The sequence below is a fragment of the Apostichopus japonicus genome, chromosome 9 (assembly GCF_037975245.1).
Source record: "Apostichopus japonicus isolate 1M-3 chromosome 9, ASM3797524v1, whole genome shotgun sequence".
NCBI classification, from domain to species: Eukaryota; Metazoa; Echinodermata; class Holothuroidea; order Aspidochirotida; family Stichopodidae; genus Apostichopus; species Apostichopus japonicus.
In genome coordinates, this window is record NC_092569.1 from 28,218,981 (window position 1) to 28,241,660 (window position 22,680).

Genomic DNA, 22,680 nt, shown 5'->3' on the forward strand with positions numbered 1-22,680 from the left:
ACAGCTAGTAGCCAAATCACTATCAGATCAAGGCAGACATGGCAAGGTGTGAACAAATCAACTCTTCTAAACTCACCAGTCTATTTGCAGGAGAGATAAAGTTTCAGTAAATTGAGGTCAACAGAGCTGAAAAATGCAACCTACTGTATGGTTAATGGACTAACTCTCCTCATGGGCATCTCTTCATTTGATAGGTGGCAATAGTTTTATATCTCAACTGTAAATATTACCTTCCCCCTCCGAACCACCTAACTGCCTTACTCATCTTTCATGTGATTTAATGTTTTCCTTGTTTAATTCTATTGATGTGGATTTTATCCTTTACTCTTTACTAACAGCCTTCTCAGGCACCATCACTATGAATTCTTCACCTACTAACATCCTGTATGGCAATACAGTAGTGGTGACGGCTACTATCCTAGGAGACGATGTCTTTCACTTACAATGGTACTACGCAGAAGACAACAGTGGTGGTATTGGAAACACTCTAACAGAGACTGGAAATATCGACATCAGTGACCTGGCTACTGTTATTGGCAACGGTGGCATAGCAACAGTAACCATGACAAACTTTGACCCCAACCACGATGGTGTTTATTCCATCGTAGTGAATAACGGTTCAGCTATGGATAGTATCTCTCTATCTGGAAGTTACATTGTTGGAAACATCAGCGTATCTGGAAATACCAGTTACTATCTTCCAGCATCTAACACTTTTGTACTAACCTGTGATTTCATCTTCGATGGTCAGTGGTTAAACGTGTCTTGGATTCTACCGTCCACTCAAGAAATCTTCTCAAACTCTTCGGATTTGAAGTATGAAATCACCAGTGATTGCTGTTCCTCTCCGGTGACATCTTTTCTTTCCATCTACTCCTTTAATTATACAATGGATGATTCAAGTTACACATGTAAAGGGTACACTAATGGTGGGGGAGAGGCTTCTCTGCTGCATAATATTAACTATGGTAAGTGTTGTCATGGAGATGAAACTGTACTGCACATACCACGAAAGTGTCCATTAGCTATAGGTTGCATCCAAAAACCCGCTGTTTGTACTGAACGGCAGGTTTTTCCAGTTGGTTAGCTGAGTGGTCAGTCCCATCTTTTCGCACCTTAGTTGAGCTGCCTATTCATCTATTATGCAACTCATCACACAGCTAGTAGCCAAGTCACTATCAGATCAAGGCAGACATGGCAAGGTGTGAACAAATCCACTCTTCTAAACTCACCAGTCTATTTGCAGGAGAGATAAAGTTTCAGTAAGTTGAGGTCAACAGAGCTGAAAAATGCAACCTATGGTTAATGGACTAACTCGCGTCATGGGCATCTCTTCATTTGATAGGTGGCCATAGTTTTATATCTCAACTGTAAATATTACCTTCCCCCTCCAAACCACCTAACTGCCTTACTCATCTTTCATGTGATTTAATGTTTTCCTTGTTTACTCCTATTGATACAGATGTTATCCTTTACTCTTTACTAACAGCCTTCTCAGGCACCATCACTATGAATTCTTCACCTACTAACATCCTGTATGGCGATACAGTAGTGGTGACGGCTACTATCCTAGGAGACGATGTCTTTCACTTACAATGGTACTACACAGAAGACAACAGTGGTGGTATTGGAAACACTCTAACAGAGACTGGAAATATAGACATCAGTGACCCGGCTACTGTTATTGGCAATGGTGGCATAGCAACAGTAACCATGACAAACTTTGACCCCAGCCACGATGGTGTTTATTCCATCGTAGTGAATAACGGTTCAGCTATCGATAGTATCTCTCTATCTGGAAGTTACATTGCTGGAAACATCAGCGTATCTGGAAATACCAGTTACTATCTTCCAGCATCTAACACTTTTGTACTAACCTGTGATTTCATCTTCGATGGTCAGTGGTTAAACGTGTCTTGGATTCTACCGTCCACTCAAGAAATCTTCTCAAACTCTTCGGATATGAAATATGAAGTCACCAGTGATTGCTGTTCCTCTCCTGTGACATCTTTTCTTTCCATCTACTCCTTTAATTATACAATGGATGATTCAAGTTACACATGTAAAGGGTACACTAATGGTGGGGGAGAGGCTTCTCTGCTGCATAATATTAACTATGGTAAGTGTTGTCATGGAGATGAAACTATACTGCATCTCTTCATTTGATAGGTGCAGGGATGTGCCCGCGCTGGGCGGCACTGGGCGGCCCCGCCCAGCACTAAAAATTGTCGCCCAGCACTGTCTTTAAAATCGTGAATCCCGCCCAGCACTATTTTTATCTAAAATCCCGACATTCCTAACAATATTTTCAACATAAGTTGGGCCTAGCCTATTCCAAAATCATACAGACTAATAATGCATTAGTTACGCATGCGAGAATCATTACTTACGGCTCTCAATCGGTCCATTGTTAAATCTCTTTGAAACAAACTAATAACTTTCACCAGGTACGTAATATATTTCACCAAATAGCTACACAAGTGCCAGCATTTGGCATCTGAGCACCTTCAAAAATCAAAAAAACTTCTGAAAGGGGAGGGGGACACCCCCTCTTTCTTAGACCCCTCCCCAAGGATGGCGATCAGTATACCCGGCACTCAGGAAATCCTGGGCACATCCCTGTTGGTGACCATAGTTTGATATGCCATCTGTAAATATTACCTTCCCCCTCTGTACCATCTTACTCATCATTCATGATATACAGGGATTGTCCCAGCCAGAAGTGATTTAATGTTTTCCTTGTTTACTTCTATTGATATGGATGTCATCCTTTACTCTTTACTAACAGCCTTCTCAGGCACCATCACTATGAATTCTTCACCTACTAACATCCTGTATGGCGATACAGTAGTGGTAACGGCTACTATCCTAGGAGACGATGTCTTTCACTTACAATGGTACTACGCAGAAGACAACAGTGGTGGTATTGGAAACACTCTAACAGAGACTGGAAATATCAACATCAGTGACCCGGCTACTGTTATTGGCAGCGGTGGCATAGCAACAGTAACCATGACAAACTTTGACCCCAACCACGATGGTGTTTATTCCATCGTAGTGAATAACGGTTCAGCTATCGATAGTATCTCTCTATCTGGAAGTTACATTGTTGGAAACATCAGCGTATCTGGAAATACCAGTTACTATCTTCCAGCATCTAACACTTTTGTACTAACCTGTGATTTCATCTTCGATGGTCAGTGGTTAAACGTGTCCTGGATTCTACCGTCCACTCAAGAAATCTTCTCAAACTCTTCGGATTTGAAGTATGAAGTCACCAGTGATTGCTGTTCCTCTCCTGTGACATCTTTTCTTTCCATCTACTCCTTTAATTATACAATGGATGATTCAAGTTACACATGTAAAGGGTACACTAATGGTGGGGGAGAGGCTTCTCTGCTGCATAATATTAACTATGGTAAGTAAAATCATTGTCATGGAGATGAAACTATACTGCATCTCTTCATTTGATAGGTGGCAATAGTTTGATATCCAAACTGTTAATATTCCCCCTCCGTACCACCTCACTGCCTTACTCATCTTCCCCTGTATACCTGTCCCTGTTACCCCTCTCTCTTCTTTAACCCATTTTTCCTCACCTCTCTCTATCCTCCTTCCTTCTACCTCCTCCCTTGTCCACCTTCCTTTTTCCCCTCTCCTCTACCCCCCTCCAGAACATTATCTAGTAGATTATTAACTTCTAGCTGTGAACTTTAGCCATAAATAGTCGATGCATCATCACATATTTTCTTTCCACAGAATTTACTGGGAGTGTGAGCGTAACTATGAGTGATGTGGTCCGAGGTGGTCCGGCAACGATCACCTGCACAGCTGATGGTGATACCGTCTATGATATCCTGTGGCAATTCATGCCATCCGGTTCTGCCGTTGCTGTCCGTCTACTGGAGTCTACCGCATACGTCACTTCAAACAGTAGTCTTGGCATCATGACAACGTACGCCACCTATGAACTTGTGGTAGATATCTGGCCGAGTGAGAATGATGGAACATATATCTGTTTGGTTAACCAGGAATCTATGCAGCAAAATGTGGTCATACTTGGAGGTAATATATATCACATATGGTCTGATTCTACATGGTTGGAAAACACTGTTCATCAAATGTATCGTTGGATTTGTATTTTGCAATTTAATTTCACTTTACTCACTCAACTGCACTCTTGCTCTACCGTGTCTAGAGCATCTGGTAATCAGAGCCGTATATAGAGAGAGTTTGGCCAACTGGCGATTTGTGACGTCACACGCAAACCATGGGCATCAAAATAGGTCCAGTTGTCGTTACCAGTTGCGCGAAACACGAAAAACACCACACACAATATATAGCAGCTTTGCACACTGTGCTCGTTGCGAACAAACGAAGCGACTCAGAATGTCAGATTTTGACAGGCATACGAGGAACAAAATGGATATCAGGTAATGAATTAGAGTATGCGTTAGTTAATGACATTTACGTTTATCTTCACACCTGAAATGCATAGAAAACTAGCTGAAAACCTGTCATTACACTTGTTTTATTTTACGCCTCATAGTCATAGTACAAACGAAAAGCACACATCACAGTCCTGGCTAGGCTAGATTACAGACGCACAACTATAGCATCAGGCCTGCATTAATAGATCCTTCAATTAAATAAAGTAGGCCTACACATAAAATGACAATTTATGCTTCACTGATCTTTTCAGGGTTGCCAAAATGTAGTTGTACCAGAGGTCATTGTATTAAACTCCAGAAGTTACATAGTAGGATTAATATTCGGCATAACTTTTTCTCTAAAGTCTAATACAACTTATACAATGGTTGTGAATGGATGGAATGGTTTGCCTGAGAAGGTTGAATTGCAAGTAGTGTGAATGGGTTTAAGAATACTTTGGATGAGTACATTAAGCATTGTAATTGGGTATGACATTTGATGTCCTCGGTTTTATTCCTCTCATATAGCCTTAGGGTCCTTAATGGGGACTTGAATGTCTCTCCTGGTCTTTTTTTCTTCTAAACTAAACTATATACTTGAGTGTAGGAGTTAGCAATAGTTGGGAGTCTGTGGGCAAACCTAAGACTGATATTGTGGTGTTAATTTCTCAGGAATGTAGTACTAGGCTATAGTAGGTGCAACAGATTGAATGGGTCTGTCGAGAAAAAAAAAAACCTGCAACAACTGAATACTGGTGTATGTTGTAGCTTATGTATTTTCCATTAACATATATACTATACGGTCATGTCCTAGGTTTCATGGATCACACTGACATAGTGTGCCTACTTGTCAGTGTTGTCAACTGAGGACAGGGCTGATGACATCATTCAGTTTGTTATTATGCAGACAGCAAATGGCCATAATGATAATTATTAATTGTTACTTATTCTTCATACTGCCCTTACTGGCCTTACCTGAACAGTGGTGTATAAAAATGCTAGAAGTCGTTAAGCTTTTCATTTAAGAATCGTTTCAGCCTGTCCTATTTCAAACATATGATTGGCAGGTTTCCACGTTACATAGCTTATCAAAATGGAGCTGTTCTGTAAAGCAAGAAAATCACACATATGCATGCATACAAACACTCTCATATATAACAATTTCTGAATATCTTTTCAGCTGCCCAAAGGTACTGGAATGCAAGCTCTGTTGGGTGAATTAAAAAACCCTCATTGTACTCTTTTATCATGGTCAGCGTAGCTGGAACCAGCAATGATGGTGATGTGGATTTGACAGTACCTAGACAAGAATTCAATAGATGCTTTGTGTTGAAGTGGGTTCAACTTGCTCAAGGCCATGACAGGATGACGACTAGACATCAGGATGAATTATCTGTTGCAGAGCTCTATAAACCAGGCAGTTGTTAAAATATCCATTGGGTGACCCTCACAGTCTACCAGGCACTGCATCGCATAAGCAAAATGAAGTGTGTGTGATACCTTCATCTTATGAGAGTGGAATGGTATCAGTGTGGCCTCTGTCAATTTGGCTTCAAGTCTTTGTTTTCTTGAAAGCTGAGAAGATCTTTCATTGGTTTCACACTGACCTCTGTACTTGACAATTCATGTGTATTTGCCAGCTCAGGAGGAAGCCAGATTTTAATTACATTAACCAATGCTGACTTTTTTTTGGACATGTGGTACATCTGCAAGGAGGTGAAGGAAGCAGTTGGAGTTGCATGGATGTGGAATCTTGTTGATAGTCTGGCAGTCTTATCCACAGATTATCCCAAAGCTTCTCCACATTGCCACATTCAGAACTTATTACATTGATAAACTTGAAAATTGCAGGAATCTAACGAAGCACCCATCAAGGGAATTTGTTTGTATAATTATTGAAAGCTGTGACCTTCTGATGTGACAGACTAATGTGAAATAAAGGGCAGTAGATTACCTTGTAAATGAACCTTGTTATTGTTTGATTGTATCTAATGTTTGCAAAATTTTAAGTTGCATGCTACCAATTGAAACATAATTCTTTCTCTATTAATGGGATATAAATACTTCTCCTTAAAGGGTGTGAAGACTCCCGCACAAAGAAACGTCTCATGCCGGTTATCTGACCTAGTTTCGAATGCGGTGTAACAGAAGTGTTAGACACCACCATTGATCCCAGAAAATACACATACAGCTTGCTACCATCTGTAAATAGACATTAGTGTACAGTCAATACAAACATCACAGTCAATACCCACAACACAGTGCACATAGCAGCGTGGACATCTCAGGTCTAGATAAAAGATAACAAGGTATCAGGTTTCATTACTGTCTGCATTTTGTAGCGACACAAAAAAAACTTCACTTGCAAGCAACGGAAAGTAAACTTTTTCAGAGCGCGGCATGCGGTTTAGGGCAAGTCTTCAATACCTTTAAATATACTGCATCGGTTGTTGTCACTTGATCATTTGCTTGTGTGTGAGCTAAACAGCTTAAATAATATGTAAAAAAATAATACAAACTTTCAAATTGCCAGATATTTACTTGCTCAAAATCATTATCCAATCATGATTTGTTGCTATCCTTGAGTCTATTATTCAGATGATGAGGCAGATTCCCTTCAACTCTCCATGATGAAGGTAAAACCTTATATCTTAACCAACTGCCATTGAGTGTCCATTTGAAAGTTTCAAACACACAAGTGCATTGATTAAAACAAAGACTTTATTGCTGTGGTTGCAGGAACTGGATTTCAGTCTAGTAGTCACTCACCAGGTTTGTCATTATCACAGTCTGCTAACTGTGGCTTTTTATGTTAGGAGTTTTTCTTCAGAGCACATGTCACCTTTGATTTGTAAAAAAACTCCTGAAATTCAGGGAGTTAAAATTTACTGTCTAAAGATAATTTAAAAAGATTTTTTTTTAACTTCAATCATCAATGTGGGTGTCAATTAAGGGAATAAGGAGGTACTGATGCAACTTTGATAAATGATAGTTGACTGCATCCAAATTAAACCAATGCCTAGGCTATACTTTTGAAGAAGAAAAAATTAGGCTGAATTCATGTTAGCCTAAAAAGGCTAGGCCAATGCTGACAATTAACACAAACCAAGATCATTTAACCATTTGGGCACTAGTTTATGGCATACTAAAAAGGGTCTATATAATTAGGCCTGTATGTGTACACAACCCACAAGTTGCCAATGAGTATAGACCTAGCCTAACTAGTTTAGGCCTAGGCTACTTTGTTTACCTTAGACCTAGTTTAATTGGGCCTTATACGGTGCCATATTATGTAATTTGCTATAACAGTTGTAGTAATAGAAGGAATGGTCCAGGTCTAAGCCCAGGCGTAACTTATGCTTCAGGCTTAACTAAGGATTATGGCTTTACGTGATGCCTAGAGGCTAGCCCACCCTTTTACATTAAACTAAAAGTGATACTTTTTTAGGCTAGGCATAGCCTAGGCATACAATAACTAGGAATTAGGATAACTATATGTGCGACTGAAACTGACATGCCTATGATTAGGAGAGCTGGCATAATGAAATCGAATTTGTGGATCGTAAAACGAGAGAGAATAGCCATGCATGTAATTACAGAAACCAGTCTGAACGTAAAATTCTCGCATTGCTTGTACATTACTCGTTTTACACTAGGGCCTATGGCTAGTATGGGCCTAGGCTACACAGACTTTTTTTCATTAGATCTCCATCTTGTTCTTTCTACTTCCAAAAAATTCCTCTTCTTTTATGGTCAGTCGGATAATCAAACAACAATATCCATGTTCTGACCGATTGCAGCATCCCCAGCACCATTTCTTTCATAATTTCGTACTTTTTTCGTGTACACAAACGATAGTCTATACACTGTGAGTATGCGTGTCGTCTGCTATAAAGTTTTCAAGTGGACCTATTTTACCACCCTGTGTGGGCGTTTTCCCTCTCGACCAATCCAAATCGGTTACATGGTTGGCCAAACTCTCTCTATATACGGCTCTGCTGGTAATCAGAGCCGTATATAGAGAGAGTTTGGCCAACCATGTAACCGATTTGGATTGGTCGAGAGGGAAAACGCCCACACAGGGTGGTAAAATAGGTCCACTTGAAAACTTTTTAGCAGGCGACACGCATACTCACAGTGTATAGACTATCGTTTGTGTACACGAAAAAAGTACGAAATTATGAAAGAAATGGTGCTGGGGATGCTGCAATCGGTCAGAACATGGATATTGTTGTTTGATTTTCCGACTGACCATAAAAGAAGAGGAATATTTTTGAAGTAGAAAGAACAAGATGGATATCTAATGAAAAAAAGTCTGTGTAGCCTAGGCCCATACTAGCCATAGGCCCTAGTGTAATACGAGTAATGTACAAGCAATGCGAGAATTTTACGTTCAGACTGGTTTCTGTAATGACATGCATGGCTATTCTCTTTCGTTTTACGATCCACAAATTCGATTTCATTATGCCAGCTCTTCTTATCATAGGCATGGCAGTTTCAGTCGCACATATAGTTATCCTAATTCCTAGTTATTGTATGCCTAGGCTATGCCTAGCCTAAAAAAGTATCACTTTTAGTTTAATGTAAAAGGGTGGGCTAGCCGCTAGGCATCACGTAAAGCCCTTATCCTTAGTTAAGCCCGAAGCATAAGTTAAGCCTGGGCTTACAGTAGTTAGACCTGGACCATTCTTGCTATTACTACAACTGTTATAGCACATTACATAATATGGCACAGTATAAGGCCCAATTAAAATAGGTCTATGGAAAACAAAGTAGCCTAGGCCTAAACTAGTTAGGCTAGGTCTATACTCATTGGCAACTTGTGGGTTGTGTATGCATACAGGCCTAATAATATAGACCCTTTTAGTATGCCATAAACAAGTGCCCAAATGGTTAAATGATCTTGGTTTGTGTTAATTGTCAGCATTGGCCTAGCCTTTTTAGGCGAACATGAATTCAGCCTAATTTTTTCTTCTTCAAAAGTATAGCCTAGGCCTTGGTTTAATTTGGATGCAGTCAACTATCATTTATCAAAGTTGCATCAGTACCTCCTTATTCCCTTAATTGACACCCACATTGACAATTGAAGTTAAAAAAAATCTTTTTAAATTATCTTTAGATAGTAAATTTTAACTCCCTGAATTTCAGGACTTTTTTTACAAATCAAAGGTGACATGTGCTCTGAAGAAAAACTCCTAACATAAAAAGCCACAGTTAGCAGACTGTGATAAAGACAAACCTGGTGACTTCTAGACTGAAATCCAGTTCCTGCAACCACAGCAATAAAGTCTTCGTTTTAATCAATGCACTTGTGTGTTTGAAACTTTCAAATGGACACTCAATGGCAGTTGGTTAAGATATAAGGTTTTACCTTCATCATGGAGAGTTGAAGGGAATCTGCCTCATCATCTGAATAATGGACTCAAGGATAGCAACAAATCATGATTGGATAATGATTTTGAGCAAGTAAATATCTGGCAATTTGAAAGTTTGTATTATTTTATTACATATTATTTAAGCTGTTTAGCTCACACACAAGCAAATGATCGAGTGACAACAACCGATGCAGTATATTTAAAGGTATTGAAGACTTGCCCTAAACCGCATGCCGCGCTCTGAAAAAGTTTACTTTCCGTTGCTTGCAAGTGAAGTTTTTTTTGTGTCGCTACAAAATGCAGACAGTAATGAAACCTGATACCTTGTTATCTTTTATCTAGACCTGAGATGTCCACGCTGCTATGTGCACTGTGTTGTGGGTATTGACTGTGATGTTTGTATTGACTGTACACTAATGTCTATTTACAGATGGTAGCAAGCTGTGTGTGTATTTTCTGGGATCAATGGTAGTGTCTAACACTTCTGTTACACCGCATTCGAAACTAGGTCAGATAACCGGCATGAGACGTTTCTTTGTGCGGGAGTTTTCACACCCTTTAAAGAGAAGTATTTATATCCCATTAATAGAGAAAGAATTATGTTTCAATTGGTAGCATGCAACTTAAAATTTTGCAAACATTAGATACAATCAAACAATAACAAGGTTCATTTACAAGGTAATCTACTGCCCTTTATTTCACATTAGTCTGTCACATCAGAAGGTCACAGCTTTCAATAATTATTCAAACAAATTCCCTTGATGGGTGCTTCGTTAGATTCCTGCAATTTTCAAGTTTATCAATGTAATAAGTTCTGAATGTGGCAATGTGGAGAAGCTTTGGGATAATCTGTGGATAAGACTGCCAGACTATCAACAAGATTCCACATCCATCCAACTGCTTCCTTCACCTCCTTGCAGATGTACCACATGTCCAAAAAAAAGTCAGCATTGGTTAATGTAATTAAAATCTGGCTTCCTCCTGAACTGGCAAATACACCTCAATTGTCAAGTACAGAGGTCAGTGTGAAACCAATGAAAGATCTTCTCAGCTTTCAAGAAAACAAAGACTTGAAGCCAAATTGACAGAGGCCACACTGATACCATTCCACTCTCATAAGATGAAGGTATCACACACACTTCATTTTGCTTATGCGATGCAGTGCCTGGTAGACTGTGAGGGTCACCCAATGGATATTTTAACAACTGCCTGGTTTATAGAGCTCTGCAACAGATAATTCATCCTGATGTCTAGTCGTCATCCTGTCATGGCCTTGAGCAAGTTGAACCCACTTCAACACAAAGCAGCTATTGAATTCTTGTCTAGGTACTGTCAAATCCACATCACCATCATTGCTGGTTCCAGCTACGCTGACCATGATAAAAGAGTACAATGAGGGCTTTTTAATTCACCCAACAGAGCTTGCATTCCAGTACCTTTGGGCAGCTGAAAAGATATTCAGAAATTGTTATATATGAGTGTGTTTGTATGCATGCATATGTGTGATTTTCTTGCTTTACAGAACAGCTCCATTTTGATAAGCTATGTAACGTGGAAACCTGCCAATCATATGTTTGAAATAGGACAGGCTGAAACGATTCTTAAATGGAAAGCTTAACAACTTCTTGCATTTTTATACATCACTGTTCAGGTAAGGCCAGTAAGGGCAGTATGAAGAATAAGTAACAATTAATAATTATCATTATGGCCATTTGCTGTCTGCATAATAACAAACTGAATGATGTCATCAGCCCTGTGCTCAGTTGACAACACTGACAAGTAGGCACACTATGTCAGTGTGATCCATGAAACCTTATTAAGGACATGACCTTATAGTATATATGTTAATGGAAAATACATAAGCTACAACATACACCAGTCTTCAGTTGTTGCAGGGTTTTTTTTTCTCGACAGACCCATTCAATCTGTTGCACCTACTATAGCCTAGTACTACATTCCTGAGAAATTAACACCACAATATCAGTCTTAGGTTTGCCCACAGACTCCCAACTATTGCTAACTCCTACACTCAAGTATATAGTTTAGTTTAGTAGAAAAAAAGACCAGGAGAGACATTCAAGTCCCCATTAAGGACCCTAAGGCTATATGAGAGGAATAAAACCGAGGCCATCAAATGTCATACCCAATTACAATGCTTAATGTACTCATCCAAAGTATTCTTAAACCTATTCACACTACTTGCAATTCAACCTTCTCAGGCAAACCATTCCATCCATTCACAACCCTTGTATAAGTTGTATTAGACTTTAGAGAAAAAGTTATGCCGAATATTAATCCTACTATGTAACTTCTGGAGTTTAATACAATGACCTCTGGTACAACTACTTTTTGGCAAACCTGAAATGATCAGTGAAGCATAAATTGTCATTTTATGTGTAGGCCTACTTAATTTAATTGAAGGATCTATTAATGAAGGCCTGATGCTATAGTTGTGCGTCTGTAATCTAGCCTAGCCAGGACTGTGATGTGTGCTTTTCGTTTGTATGACTAAAGTAGGACTAGTAGTATGAGGCGTAAAATAAAACAAGTGTAATGACAGGTTTTCAGCTAGTTTTCTATGCATTTCAGGTGTGAAGATAAACGTAAATGTCGTTAACTAACGCATACTCTAATTCATTACCTGATATCCATTTTGTTCCTCGTATGCCTGTCAAAATCTGACATTCTGAGTTGCTTCGTTTGTTCGCAACGAGAACAGTGTGCAAAGCTGCTATATATTGTGTGTGGTGTTTTTCGTGTTTCGCGCAACTGGTAACGACAACTGGACCTATTTTGATGCCCATGGTTTGCGTGTGACGTCACAAATCGCCAGTTGGCCAAACTCTCTCTATATACGGCTCTGCTGGTAATCTGTAAGCACTGCCCTCTACTGGTTACCAGCTCAATCTGGTCTGCTGCCCTCGCTGAACCATGTTTAGAGCATCTGGTCACCAGAGCCATGTATACGGCTCTGCTGGTAATCTATAAGCACTGCCCTCTACTGGTTACCAGCTCAATCTGGTCTGCTGCCCTCACTGTACCATGTCTAGAGCATCTGGTAACCAGAGCCATATATATGGCTCTGCTGGTAATCTATAAGCACTGCCCTCTACTGGTTACCAGCTCAACCTGGTCTGCTGCCCTCGCTGTACCATGTCTAGAGCAACTGGTAACCAGAGCCATATATACGGCTCTGCTGGTAATCTATAATCACAGCCCTCTACTGGTTACCAGCTCAATCTGGTCTGCTGCCCTCGCTGAACCATGTCTAGAGCATCTGGTAACCAGAGCCATATATATGGCTCTGCTGGTAATCTATAAGCACTGCCCTCTACTGGTTACCAGCTCAACCTGGTCTGCTGCGCTCGCTGTACCATGTCTAGAGCAACTGGTAACCAGAGCCATATATACGGCTCTGCTGGTAATCTATTATCACAGCCCTCTACTGGTTACCAGCTCAATCTGGTCTGCTGCCCTCGCTGAACCATGTCTAGAGCATCTGGTCACCAGAGCCATATATACGGCTCTGCTGGTAACCTATAAGCACTGCCCTCTACTGGTTACCAGCTCAATCTGGTCTGCTGCCCTCGCTGAACCATGTCTAGAGCATCTGGTAACCAGAGCCTTATATATGGCTCTGCTGTAACCTATAAGCACTGCCCTCTACTGGTTACCAGCTCAATCTGGTCTTCTGCCCTGACTGTACCTTGTCTAGATCATCTTGTAACCTATAAGCACTGCCCTCTACTGGTTACCAGCTCAATCTGGTCTGCTCACCTTGCTGAACCATGTCTAGAGCATCTGGTAACCGGGGCCATATATAAGGCTCTGCTAGTAACCTATAAGCACTGCCCTCTACAAGTTACCAGCTCAATCTGGTCTTCTGCCCTCACTGTACCCTGTCTAGAGCATCTGGTTACCTATAACCACTGCCCTCTACTGGTTACCAGCTCAATCTGGTCTTCTGCCCTACTTCTCATTCTACCATCTCAAGTGTCAAAAGCTCTAGAAATACATACTTTTCTTCAAAATTATGTAGTCTGATTCTTGATGGTAGGAAAACAATGTTCATCGATCATCAAAATGTATATTTTGAGTTGTATTTTGAATTTTGTTTCCATCAATTGGACCCAGCCATATATTATATATGTGGTTACCAACAGTTCCATCTTAAAAAAACCATTGATAAACCATTGAATCCAATGCACAAAATGTATGTTGCATAAAATTTAATGTTTTGACCTCAGTGTATCTTTTGTGAAGCTTTAAAGTTTATACATCACCAATTCAGTTCCTGGGAGGACCTGTTAATCTTTAACAGTTAGCTGATAGAGTCAGCTTATTTCTACAGATAGATTTAAACCTTTCTTTTAGCAGTTGGGTATACAACCACTAATTTGTGCAGGCAAATTCAAGCTTTAACCAGTTCTGGAAGTTGTGGTATCGATAACACTGTGTTCTGATTACTAACTGAAACCAAGAGAGAATTTGCTCAATGTGTAGGAATTTGTTTATTCAATTCCATTGTATTTGTATTTAGGGCCGCTCCACATACACTACACTTGAAGAGCACCAAAATGCTTTAGTTTTCTACCATCATATCCTGGTGCTAGAGTGCAGAAACAGAAGCAGCCTGAAACAAAGAGCAGAAAACTAAGGAATAATTAATAGTGCCATTTATTTTCTAGTGCAAAATATCACCTTTAGAATGGAATAAATTTAGGTAGAGAAATGGATAACGGATGTAACAGATCTTAACTGAAAGTTTAGCATGGAATAACGTAAGGAGAGAAATGGATAATGGGTGTGGCATATATGTCAAATGAAAGTTTAGAATGGAATAACCTTAGGTAGAGAAATGGGTAACGGGTGTCTAAAATGAAAAGTTGACTAATCAGTCTAACAATGTGCGATATCAGTAAAGTTTAGTCAGTGATTTACAATATGTTCACTGGTCACCAATAGTCTGTCGCAGGTGCTAACATGCATTATTATTAATTTCCTTCCATTATCAGTGTATCACCAATGCATTGTTTATTCCATGATCATTTTACAGCAACCCTTGATGACGTTCTGGTTTCATCATCCTGTGATATTTCTACCAGCATCTGTGTCTTGGAGTGTCAAGTTGCATACACATCTATACCTCCCAACGTCACCTGGCACGCACCTCCATCCCTCCCGCAGATAAGTTCCGGGGACGTGATTGGACGGATGAGCATTACAGAAGCACCACTCGTAGGGCTGATAACTTCAAGTTTAATGATAACAGATGCAGATCCGGGCCAGGACAACATGAACTATACCTGTCAAGCCAACCTCTTCAGTGTTACCTCTCTACAGAATACAACATATTTAGAGATTCCAATTGGTAAGAATCTCTCAATTGTGTGCATATGTGTTGTAGTGGGAAGGTGCCAGATGAGTGTGGGGGGAGGGGTGGGTGGGGGTGGGGGGGGGGGGGGGTGGTCACTGCACCCACCATCAAAAACCCTCAATTAAGTGCAGCAATGGTGTAGACACTTTGCTCTGACAAGGTAACCTTTCCATACTGTACTCAGAAATGAATTAGAAAATATATTTATTTTTAAACCTGCTTGCTTCATTCCACATGCCATAACTGACTTACAGCTATCATATGAACTCGATACAGACAGCCTACAAAACATTTTAAGTATCTAGTGTGTCTCAGCTTATCCTCATAATACTGTTAATACTGCCATCAATAGTGGAGCTTAAGGACTAGGTAGAGCTCCATTAGAGGTAAGAATATTAAGCTTAATTTTATGACATCAAAACCTAAAAGGCAAAGGTGAAAACAAAGCTATCTTCTGTGTGCAAGGAGACCAATGCTTCATAATGTTATGCAGACATGATACTACACACAGTCCTGTTTCTTGAAAGATGTCAGAAAGAAGCCAAGTTGGATTTCATCATTTATATATCGACAAGGAGCAATAATTAATACTCTATTAATACTTAAATATTCATGTATGCAAAGTTCTTCATATTTCGTTCCTCTCAACAGCGGATGATTCCCAGGTGATCTCTCTGGATGGACAGTACAACGGCTCTGCTCAACATTATCAACTATTGTGTGTTGTAAGCTTTACTGGTCTTCAAGCAAACATTACTTGGATGACTCCAACAGGTGAAAACATTACAGAGACACAGCCAGGGTAAGTAATCTATAATAATAATAATAATAATCAGCAGTTATTTTTACGACGCTTAAGGGACCAAAAATGTGGGTGAAACCCGCAAGGGCTTATGGATTACAACTTACACGTCGGGTAGCTTCCAATTCAACATTTTAACTCAAATTTGGAATCTTTTCGAATTAGAAAGTCATTTCAGATGGGAAAACCGTAGATTGCTCTTGGATGAAAAACCCACCTTACTATGACCCGGCCGGGAATCAAACCCCGAACCTCCCGATTGCTATGCCTCATTGCTTTAAATGCTACCGCCTTTATCCACTCGGCCACAGCACAGAAGTTTACCAATCTGTGACATTCTTTTACACATAATTTTGACAATATTAATTTTTTTATTAATTTTTTATTTTATTGTCAAAGTGTTATCTTATTACAGTTAAAATCGCTGGTTGCTTCTCAACGGATAATATCTCATCGCATAGATTTATTACCACTGCCTCTGGTGAGGATCCAAGGGTGTGTGTGGGGGTGAGGGGGGTGTGTCTAATAATATACCTCAGTATGCACCATTGAAGTCTACAATTTCAGTTTTTTTTCTGAGGGAGGACAGTGGAGGACCCCCTATAATGGGTTGGCTTCAAAAACTCAAAGTTCATTCCAATTAAAATGAAATATAACCAAATACATCTTTCGCTATAGTTTAAACAAAAGAAAAAAAAATTGTGAGTTAATTAAACACAGAACATTTCTTTCACTGAAATTAAGAGACTGAAACAGCCATACTTAATGTCAAACCATGATGGTCTAACCCAGTGGTTTCAAAGATAGATTAATGTTTGCTGATCGATAATTCAATGTATACATAAATGTTTACTTATCTTTAATTGAATGAATACATAAATGTTGTGTACTATAATGACATATATATATAAATAGAGTATTGGTATTCATCGTCTGTATCACTTGTAGCTAATTATTAGTCAAATTTTATAACTTTTTTGACCCTTTTTTTATTTTTTTTGTCTTACATGTTCATAACAGATCCAAATTCACTGTCATGCAACAAGTCATAGGTACCAACATCACATCTGAGCTGTTTGTAAATTCAAGTGACCTTTCTCAAGATGACGGATACTATTCTTGTCTAGCCAGTCAAGACGACATCGTAAAAGACAGTGCAGTCATTGGAATATTTCAAGGTAAAGTTGTAGAATTTTGTTCCACACGTCAGAAAAACTTTTGACATCATATTGAAAAGAAAGAGTACTTACAGTCATGATAGGAAATATGTAAGACGCCAGAGATTGAGATGTGTTTTTAGATTTAAATACGAGAAATAGATAAAAAAGAATAAGAAACAGAAGATGTGTACAGCTAACAAATACAAGTCTAAGACTAAATACATTAAACCTATAGAAGGTCTCTTACTAAGTAGAAGAAATGAAAAGATTGTAGCCTATAGACCTCTTAAGGCCTCCCCACATCCCCGCACGTTGACTGACTGATCACGACACAACTTAACTTCCACCAACCCCATACCTTGACTGACTCTTCAGTTTTCATGTCACATTCAAGCTTATTCCCCTGTGATCAGTGGCAGAGCGTCCATACAGTCAGGGGGGGGGGGGCTGAATCATAGGATGGAAATTCCCCAAACTAGGACTGGCGATGAAAAATTATGGAGTTTTTGTCATATACCCAATAGACTGCCATTAAAGAATTCCTTTAAGCGCAAGCACACTACTCGACTATCCACAACTGTCTCCATGACAATGGTTTCAAGTTGAGTCAAAGTCAGTCAAAGTCTTCTGTGTGGCCGGCTAAATATGGATGGAAGGTTATCCAGTTGTTTTGTAAGGACAACATCTGACTTGACCAGAATAGTCCAAAAATTACAGCCGACCAGAAGATACAACTATCTTGCTTTAATAATGGTCTGTGATAAGATCAAGAAGAGAACAAAACTTCTTCTGCATGAAGGATTGATTACTTTTAATTAATTAGTGGCAATTCTCCAGCTTAGGCACTCTGATGATAATTATTTCTTGTTGTCTAGAAGATTCCACCTCAACATAGCTCCTGGCGCTCAAACTACATGAAAAAGATAGTTGACCTCATCTGCTGGATCAAGTTTGTCTTAGAAGACTGTGGCATGTGTTTAACTTTAGGTTCTAGAAAGGAGTGATAGATTCTGTAGCCTGTGTTGACTCTATGGCCTGTGTGGGGCTCTATAGCCTGTTTATGGTCGTTGTTTTATATTTTTTTAATTCATTATTGGGTTTTTTCCTTCATCGTAGAAATGGGGAATATAATTGATTTGATGGGCTAAAATATGCTACATGCCAGGAGTTAATTAAACTGCTATATAAACAAAAAGATCTATGCACAGCTGTGTTTTGTGTACAGAATTGTATTATATCCTTAGTTGTTTTGAAGTAACATAATTCAAAATCACACAAATTGTGGACAAAAATTTTGTTATTCCCTGACATGACATTATGCCATTGTCAGTCAGGTTGAGTAAAACTTCTATTTTTTTTTAACTTCTAATTTTAATTTCTATCTTAAAGACTATTTTACTTTGTACAAAAGAAAACATGCTTGTGAATAATTTTAGTATTTTTTGTAGTGATATCCTAAACAACACCACCTTATACAGCTGTTCTAAATACCACATTCAAGAATAAAATTTATAGCAGATTAGACATAATAATAATAATTAATAATTAAAAGTTCTTATATACCGCAACTTACAATAAAGTCTCGCCGCGCTGTACCTAACCCTGGTCATTGGTAACTTGTCACACCTACACGCCAAAGTGTGCACAATTCAAACAATCTCTCCTGGGGCACCACAGTGCACCACAGCCACGTGTCCCCTGGGGGACTTCCCATAGGGTGCAGCCACAAACCGGTGCACGCAACTATATTTACAAGTCACCTAGCAAGTCCCCATTTATACACCTGGGTGAAGAGAGGCAATGGAGATAAAGTGCCTTGCCCAAGGACACAACGCAATGATCTGGCCAGGGCTCGAACCTGTAGTCCTTAGATCACAAGTCCACTGCCTAAACCACTTGACCACAAGGCCCTCTCATGGTCTGTATAATATGATAAGTTCCTTTGATATTGGTAATACTGACTCTATTATACTCACATTATACCATTCACAGCCTACTCTGGCCCTCTGCTTGCAAACATTGCGAGTTCTATAAGAATTGGTGAAACGGTTTCACTGGAGTGTGTGGCTGGTGACCCAAGCACCGCTTTTGATATAGAGTGGTACCACTCTTCGGCTCAGGATGGCAGCTCATCACAACCGTTGACCAGCAGTTCGTTACATCAGATAACGACCTACCTGAATGGCACAGATGGTCTCGTGTCAACTCTCCAAATCGGACTTTTCTCGATACCCGAAAATGGGTACTACATCTGCGGAGTGAATGGCTTATCAAAAACGGTGAACCTTACGATATGGGAAACAAAAGGTAAGATCTTTTTAAAGCTGATATATCAGAAAATTGTCTTTGTGTCGTCAGTTTGTACCTGATCTAACAACATGTTCCTAATCATTTGTGTCTGACTGGAATAGACATCTCGTGCAACAGTGCAGTTCATATGTGGGGTGTGAAAAAAGAACAGACTTCAGCAATAGGGAACAGCTATGAGAAAATACATGAAAAAACCAAAATGAACCACTGTCTTTTAATCTTCATGTGCATCTGTTGTCATGAGTCACCGTTAAGTTGGTAAAACGTAGATTAAATTATTTTGTATCCGCTGAAGAATTATTAAAAACTTCCTCCAATTAGATGCAAACACTACCTGAAACATGTTGGGAGATTGATTCTCTGCCAAGAATAATTGTCCTGTTTTGTTCTGTTGTGCTGTGTGTCAAATTATTTGAGTTCCATAGTACTTCCTCTACAATTTACATTTATAATCATTCATTCAGATCATTTCACAGATCATGCTGGATTGGACGAGAAGCGATTTTGTTTTCTTCCACAGGGTGGTGTTCCTGCAGAATCTGCCTCCAAACAATGTTGAAATGATGAATGTTGTAACTTCAGGGAAATAGACGAAGAAGACTGATATTGTAACGCCCCTGTACCCCAGCCGAGCGGTAGCGTGGGTAATCAGGCAGCTGGAGGCCACCTGATGTCAGGGCAGGGGAGAGGGGGAGGCGAAGACTAATGCAGAACTGCCATCAGCCAGCCAGATGATGGCTGATCTGGATATCTTAACAATAGTATACCATATTAAAGGTAGTGTTCATATACCAGTCGTTTATTAAGACACAGTGTCAAAAGATAGCTGCAGTCATAGGCATAGGAGGCGAGGGGCTGCAGCCCCCCCCCCCCCCCCAACCAAATATTTTTGTGAAAATTCGGGCAATATGCTGAGAATTTTTCGGGCACCTACTGAAAGAAACATAAATTGTAATGATGTAGCATTTGGGAATCAATACTTTAAAAAAAATATCCTTGGTTATTAAAATGAAGTTCTAAGCTTGCACGACAAATTTGCCATTACTAATGTAAAAGCCTATGATATGTACATAAACATGTTCAGCATGGGTGGAGCGCCTGAAAATTTTTGGTTACATTTTTCGGTCAAGTCGTTACAGCCTCCCCAAGTAAAATTGGGCCTACGGCTGCAGTAGCTACAGAATACTGCTCAGCTAGGATAAATCAATATCAAACAACAGAGGTTTTTTCTGCATACCAGCAGTGTGAAACTGCCTTACCTAGTGTGCGACACTATGGAGCACAAATAGATTGTTTGTTCTGTAGCCTTGCTGTTAGGTGTTGCATCCTGTTCTACTTTTGACATAGTGCCTAGAATGAACTTGAAGCATGTCCTTAGAAATGTTGAAGAATAATTCTACTATACTCATCTACCAGATTGACAGATTTTCTTCTCTTTGTGCTATTTGCTGTATATCTATATGCATATATCTATATGTATATATATATAGTATATATATATACTATATATATAGATATATATATATATATATATATCAAGGCTTGAATTTATCGGTCGTCTGATCGTCCAAGACGACCAAAAATCACATCTGACAACTTAAAACCCTGCTGAGGTTGTCCAACAGACGACTAGCTTATTTGCCATAAGTGTTCAACACGATTCTTTAAAATCAAAAATCTGTCACAAAAGAGTGTTAGCAGCTTCTTGGTATCGCCTTTCATTCATATTAGAAACAACGTAGGAAATACATCACATTTTGTAACGTTCCGTAATGATGGGAATACCCTACACTTTAGCTATATGCACACCCTTAGCATCGCTAACTTGCATTTGGCATGTTTTGTTATTACTAAAGACAGAATGTTTTAACTGTACATATGCACTAATGGTTATACGTAAGGTATCGTATAATAACTTTGTACACTACAGACCCTGGCAGCCAACACCACACTTGCGTTTTACCTCACAGCCACAGGCACGTATGACAAGCTAGCTGGAGTACAAAGCATATAACTCTACAGTTCTGTTCAATATTTTTGCAAAGTCGATCTCCTTAAGACTAGTCACTAAGGAAAAGACTTAAGCATCAGGCCGATAGACTAGGCCTGCGTAGCGTAAGGTTATAGTACTCACCTATAAGGCTAAATCAATACAAGACGCTCCATATTGTTTATAAATTGCAGGACGTATGTAACTAACATAATAGTCCCTGGGTATGTATTTAAAAACTTTAGTGCACATGATGTATGTGATGGTATGAAGTCAGGCAACTCCAGTAGTATTTTTTGGTACTTTTATTGGAAGGAATTCATCGGAGGGACAGCCTTAAAATTCTTTCAAAAATTAGCCCTGTGTATATAGCTAAAATCAGACATTCCCTTTGGCCCATGAAGAGTGTAGTCATCAGGGTGACTAGCAAAATGTAGACAATATTTCGCACTGAGTTTAATATGCAAATTAGGTACAACTAACACAAAATTGGGTATAGAAAAGATTGATATGTCGGAGAAAAGTAATCTGGCATTCTCAGTGTATTGCTTATATGAAGAGAACTAATATACTGTAGCTGTAGTAGTTTGCTTATTGTAATCTTCATTTGCTTAATTTACAAAGTGGGTAACAAGAAATTTTGTTGGAATCTCAGAATTTTCCAGATGTTGAAAAATTGATCTACAGCTTTTATTCAGAGCTTGCTATGGTCATAGTCCAAGAGTTCGTTTTCATGCTTTCTGAGCATCAAATGTTTGGGGTGATGTTTGAGTCTGATGGGATGTGGTTCAGTCCTCATGCTTGTTGAAATTGTCACATGCTGTAATAGAAGTGACCTATTGAGCATGTAGGTGTCATGTCATAGATGTAATTTGACAATTCAACTGGTATATACTCACTCTTCTGTGTAACATTGACCTTGGTAAGGATACAGTTCTAACTTTCATAATAGATGTCATGCAACTGATTAAAGCACCAATGAAAAATGCATTCATATTGGGTAATGCATAAACTAGAAAATTGAATTAAAACTTTGTAGATTTTTGAAAGATTTGTGACATCACACTTATTTGTTTCAAGGTTCACTTTTGATATGAAACATGTAAATTTTGAATAAACATTTCTCATATGTGACATGTGGGAATCAAGTGCAACTTTAACCAGGAAGCTTAAAAGTTCCTCTTTCACATGTAAAAGACAATTTTTCACCTTAGAGACTATCCATTTTAAGTAGGT

General features: G+C 39.2%; 1 protein-coding gene and 1 long non-coding RNA gene across 4 annotated transcripts in view; both read left to right on the forward strand.

Moving 5' to 3' along the window:
• LOC139973074 (uncharacterized) overlaps nucleotides 1-22,680 on the forward strand; it is a 53,810-nt gene that overhangs the window by 26,904 nt on the left and 4,226 nt on the right. For 2 of the 3 annotated variants that reach the window (XR_011795137.1, XR_011795136.1), the window contains exons 21-29: nucleotides 339-968; nucleotides 1,490-2,119; nucleotides 2,789-3,418; nucleotides 3,760-4,065; nucleotides 14,862-15,176; nucleotides 15,834-15,984; nucleotides 17,005-17,162; nucleotides 19,137-19,451; nucleotides 19,975-20,231. Coding sequence is in view for 1 of the 3 variants with exons in the window: in XM_071979449.1 (XP_071835550.1) it covers nucleotides 339-968; nucleotides 1,490-2,119; nucleotides 2,789-3,418; nucleotides 3,760-4,065; nucleotides 14,862-15,176; nucleotides 15,834-15,984; nucleotides 17,005-17,162; nucleotides 19,137-19,451 (3,135 nt within the window). In the remaining 2 variants the exon portion in view is untranslated. The remainder of the gene's footprint in view (nucleotides 1-338; nucleotides 969-1,489; nucleotides 2,120-2,788; nucleotides 3,419-3,759; nucleotides 4,066-14,861; nucleotides 15,177-15,833; nucleotides 15,985-17,004; nucleotides 17,163-19,136; nucleotides 19,452-19,974; nucleotides 20,232-22,680) is intronic. The other variant, XM_071979449.1, reaches the window with a different exon arrangement.
• On the forward strand, nucleotides 4,215-6,396 carry LOC139974114 (uncharacterized). The gene is made up of 2 exons (XR_011795400.1): nucleotides 4,215-4,433; nucleotides 5,611-6,396. It is a non-coding gene; the product is annotated as an uncharacterized lncRNA (long non-coding RNA).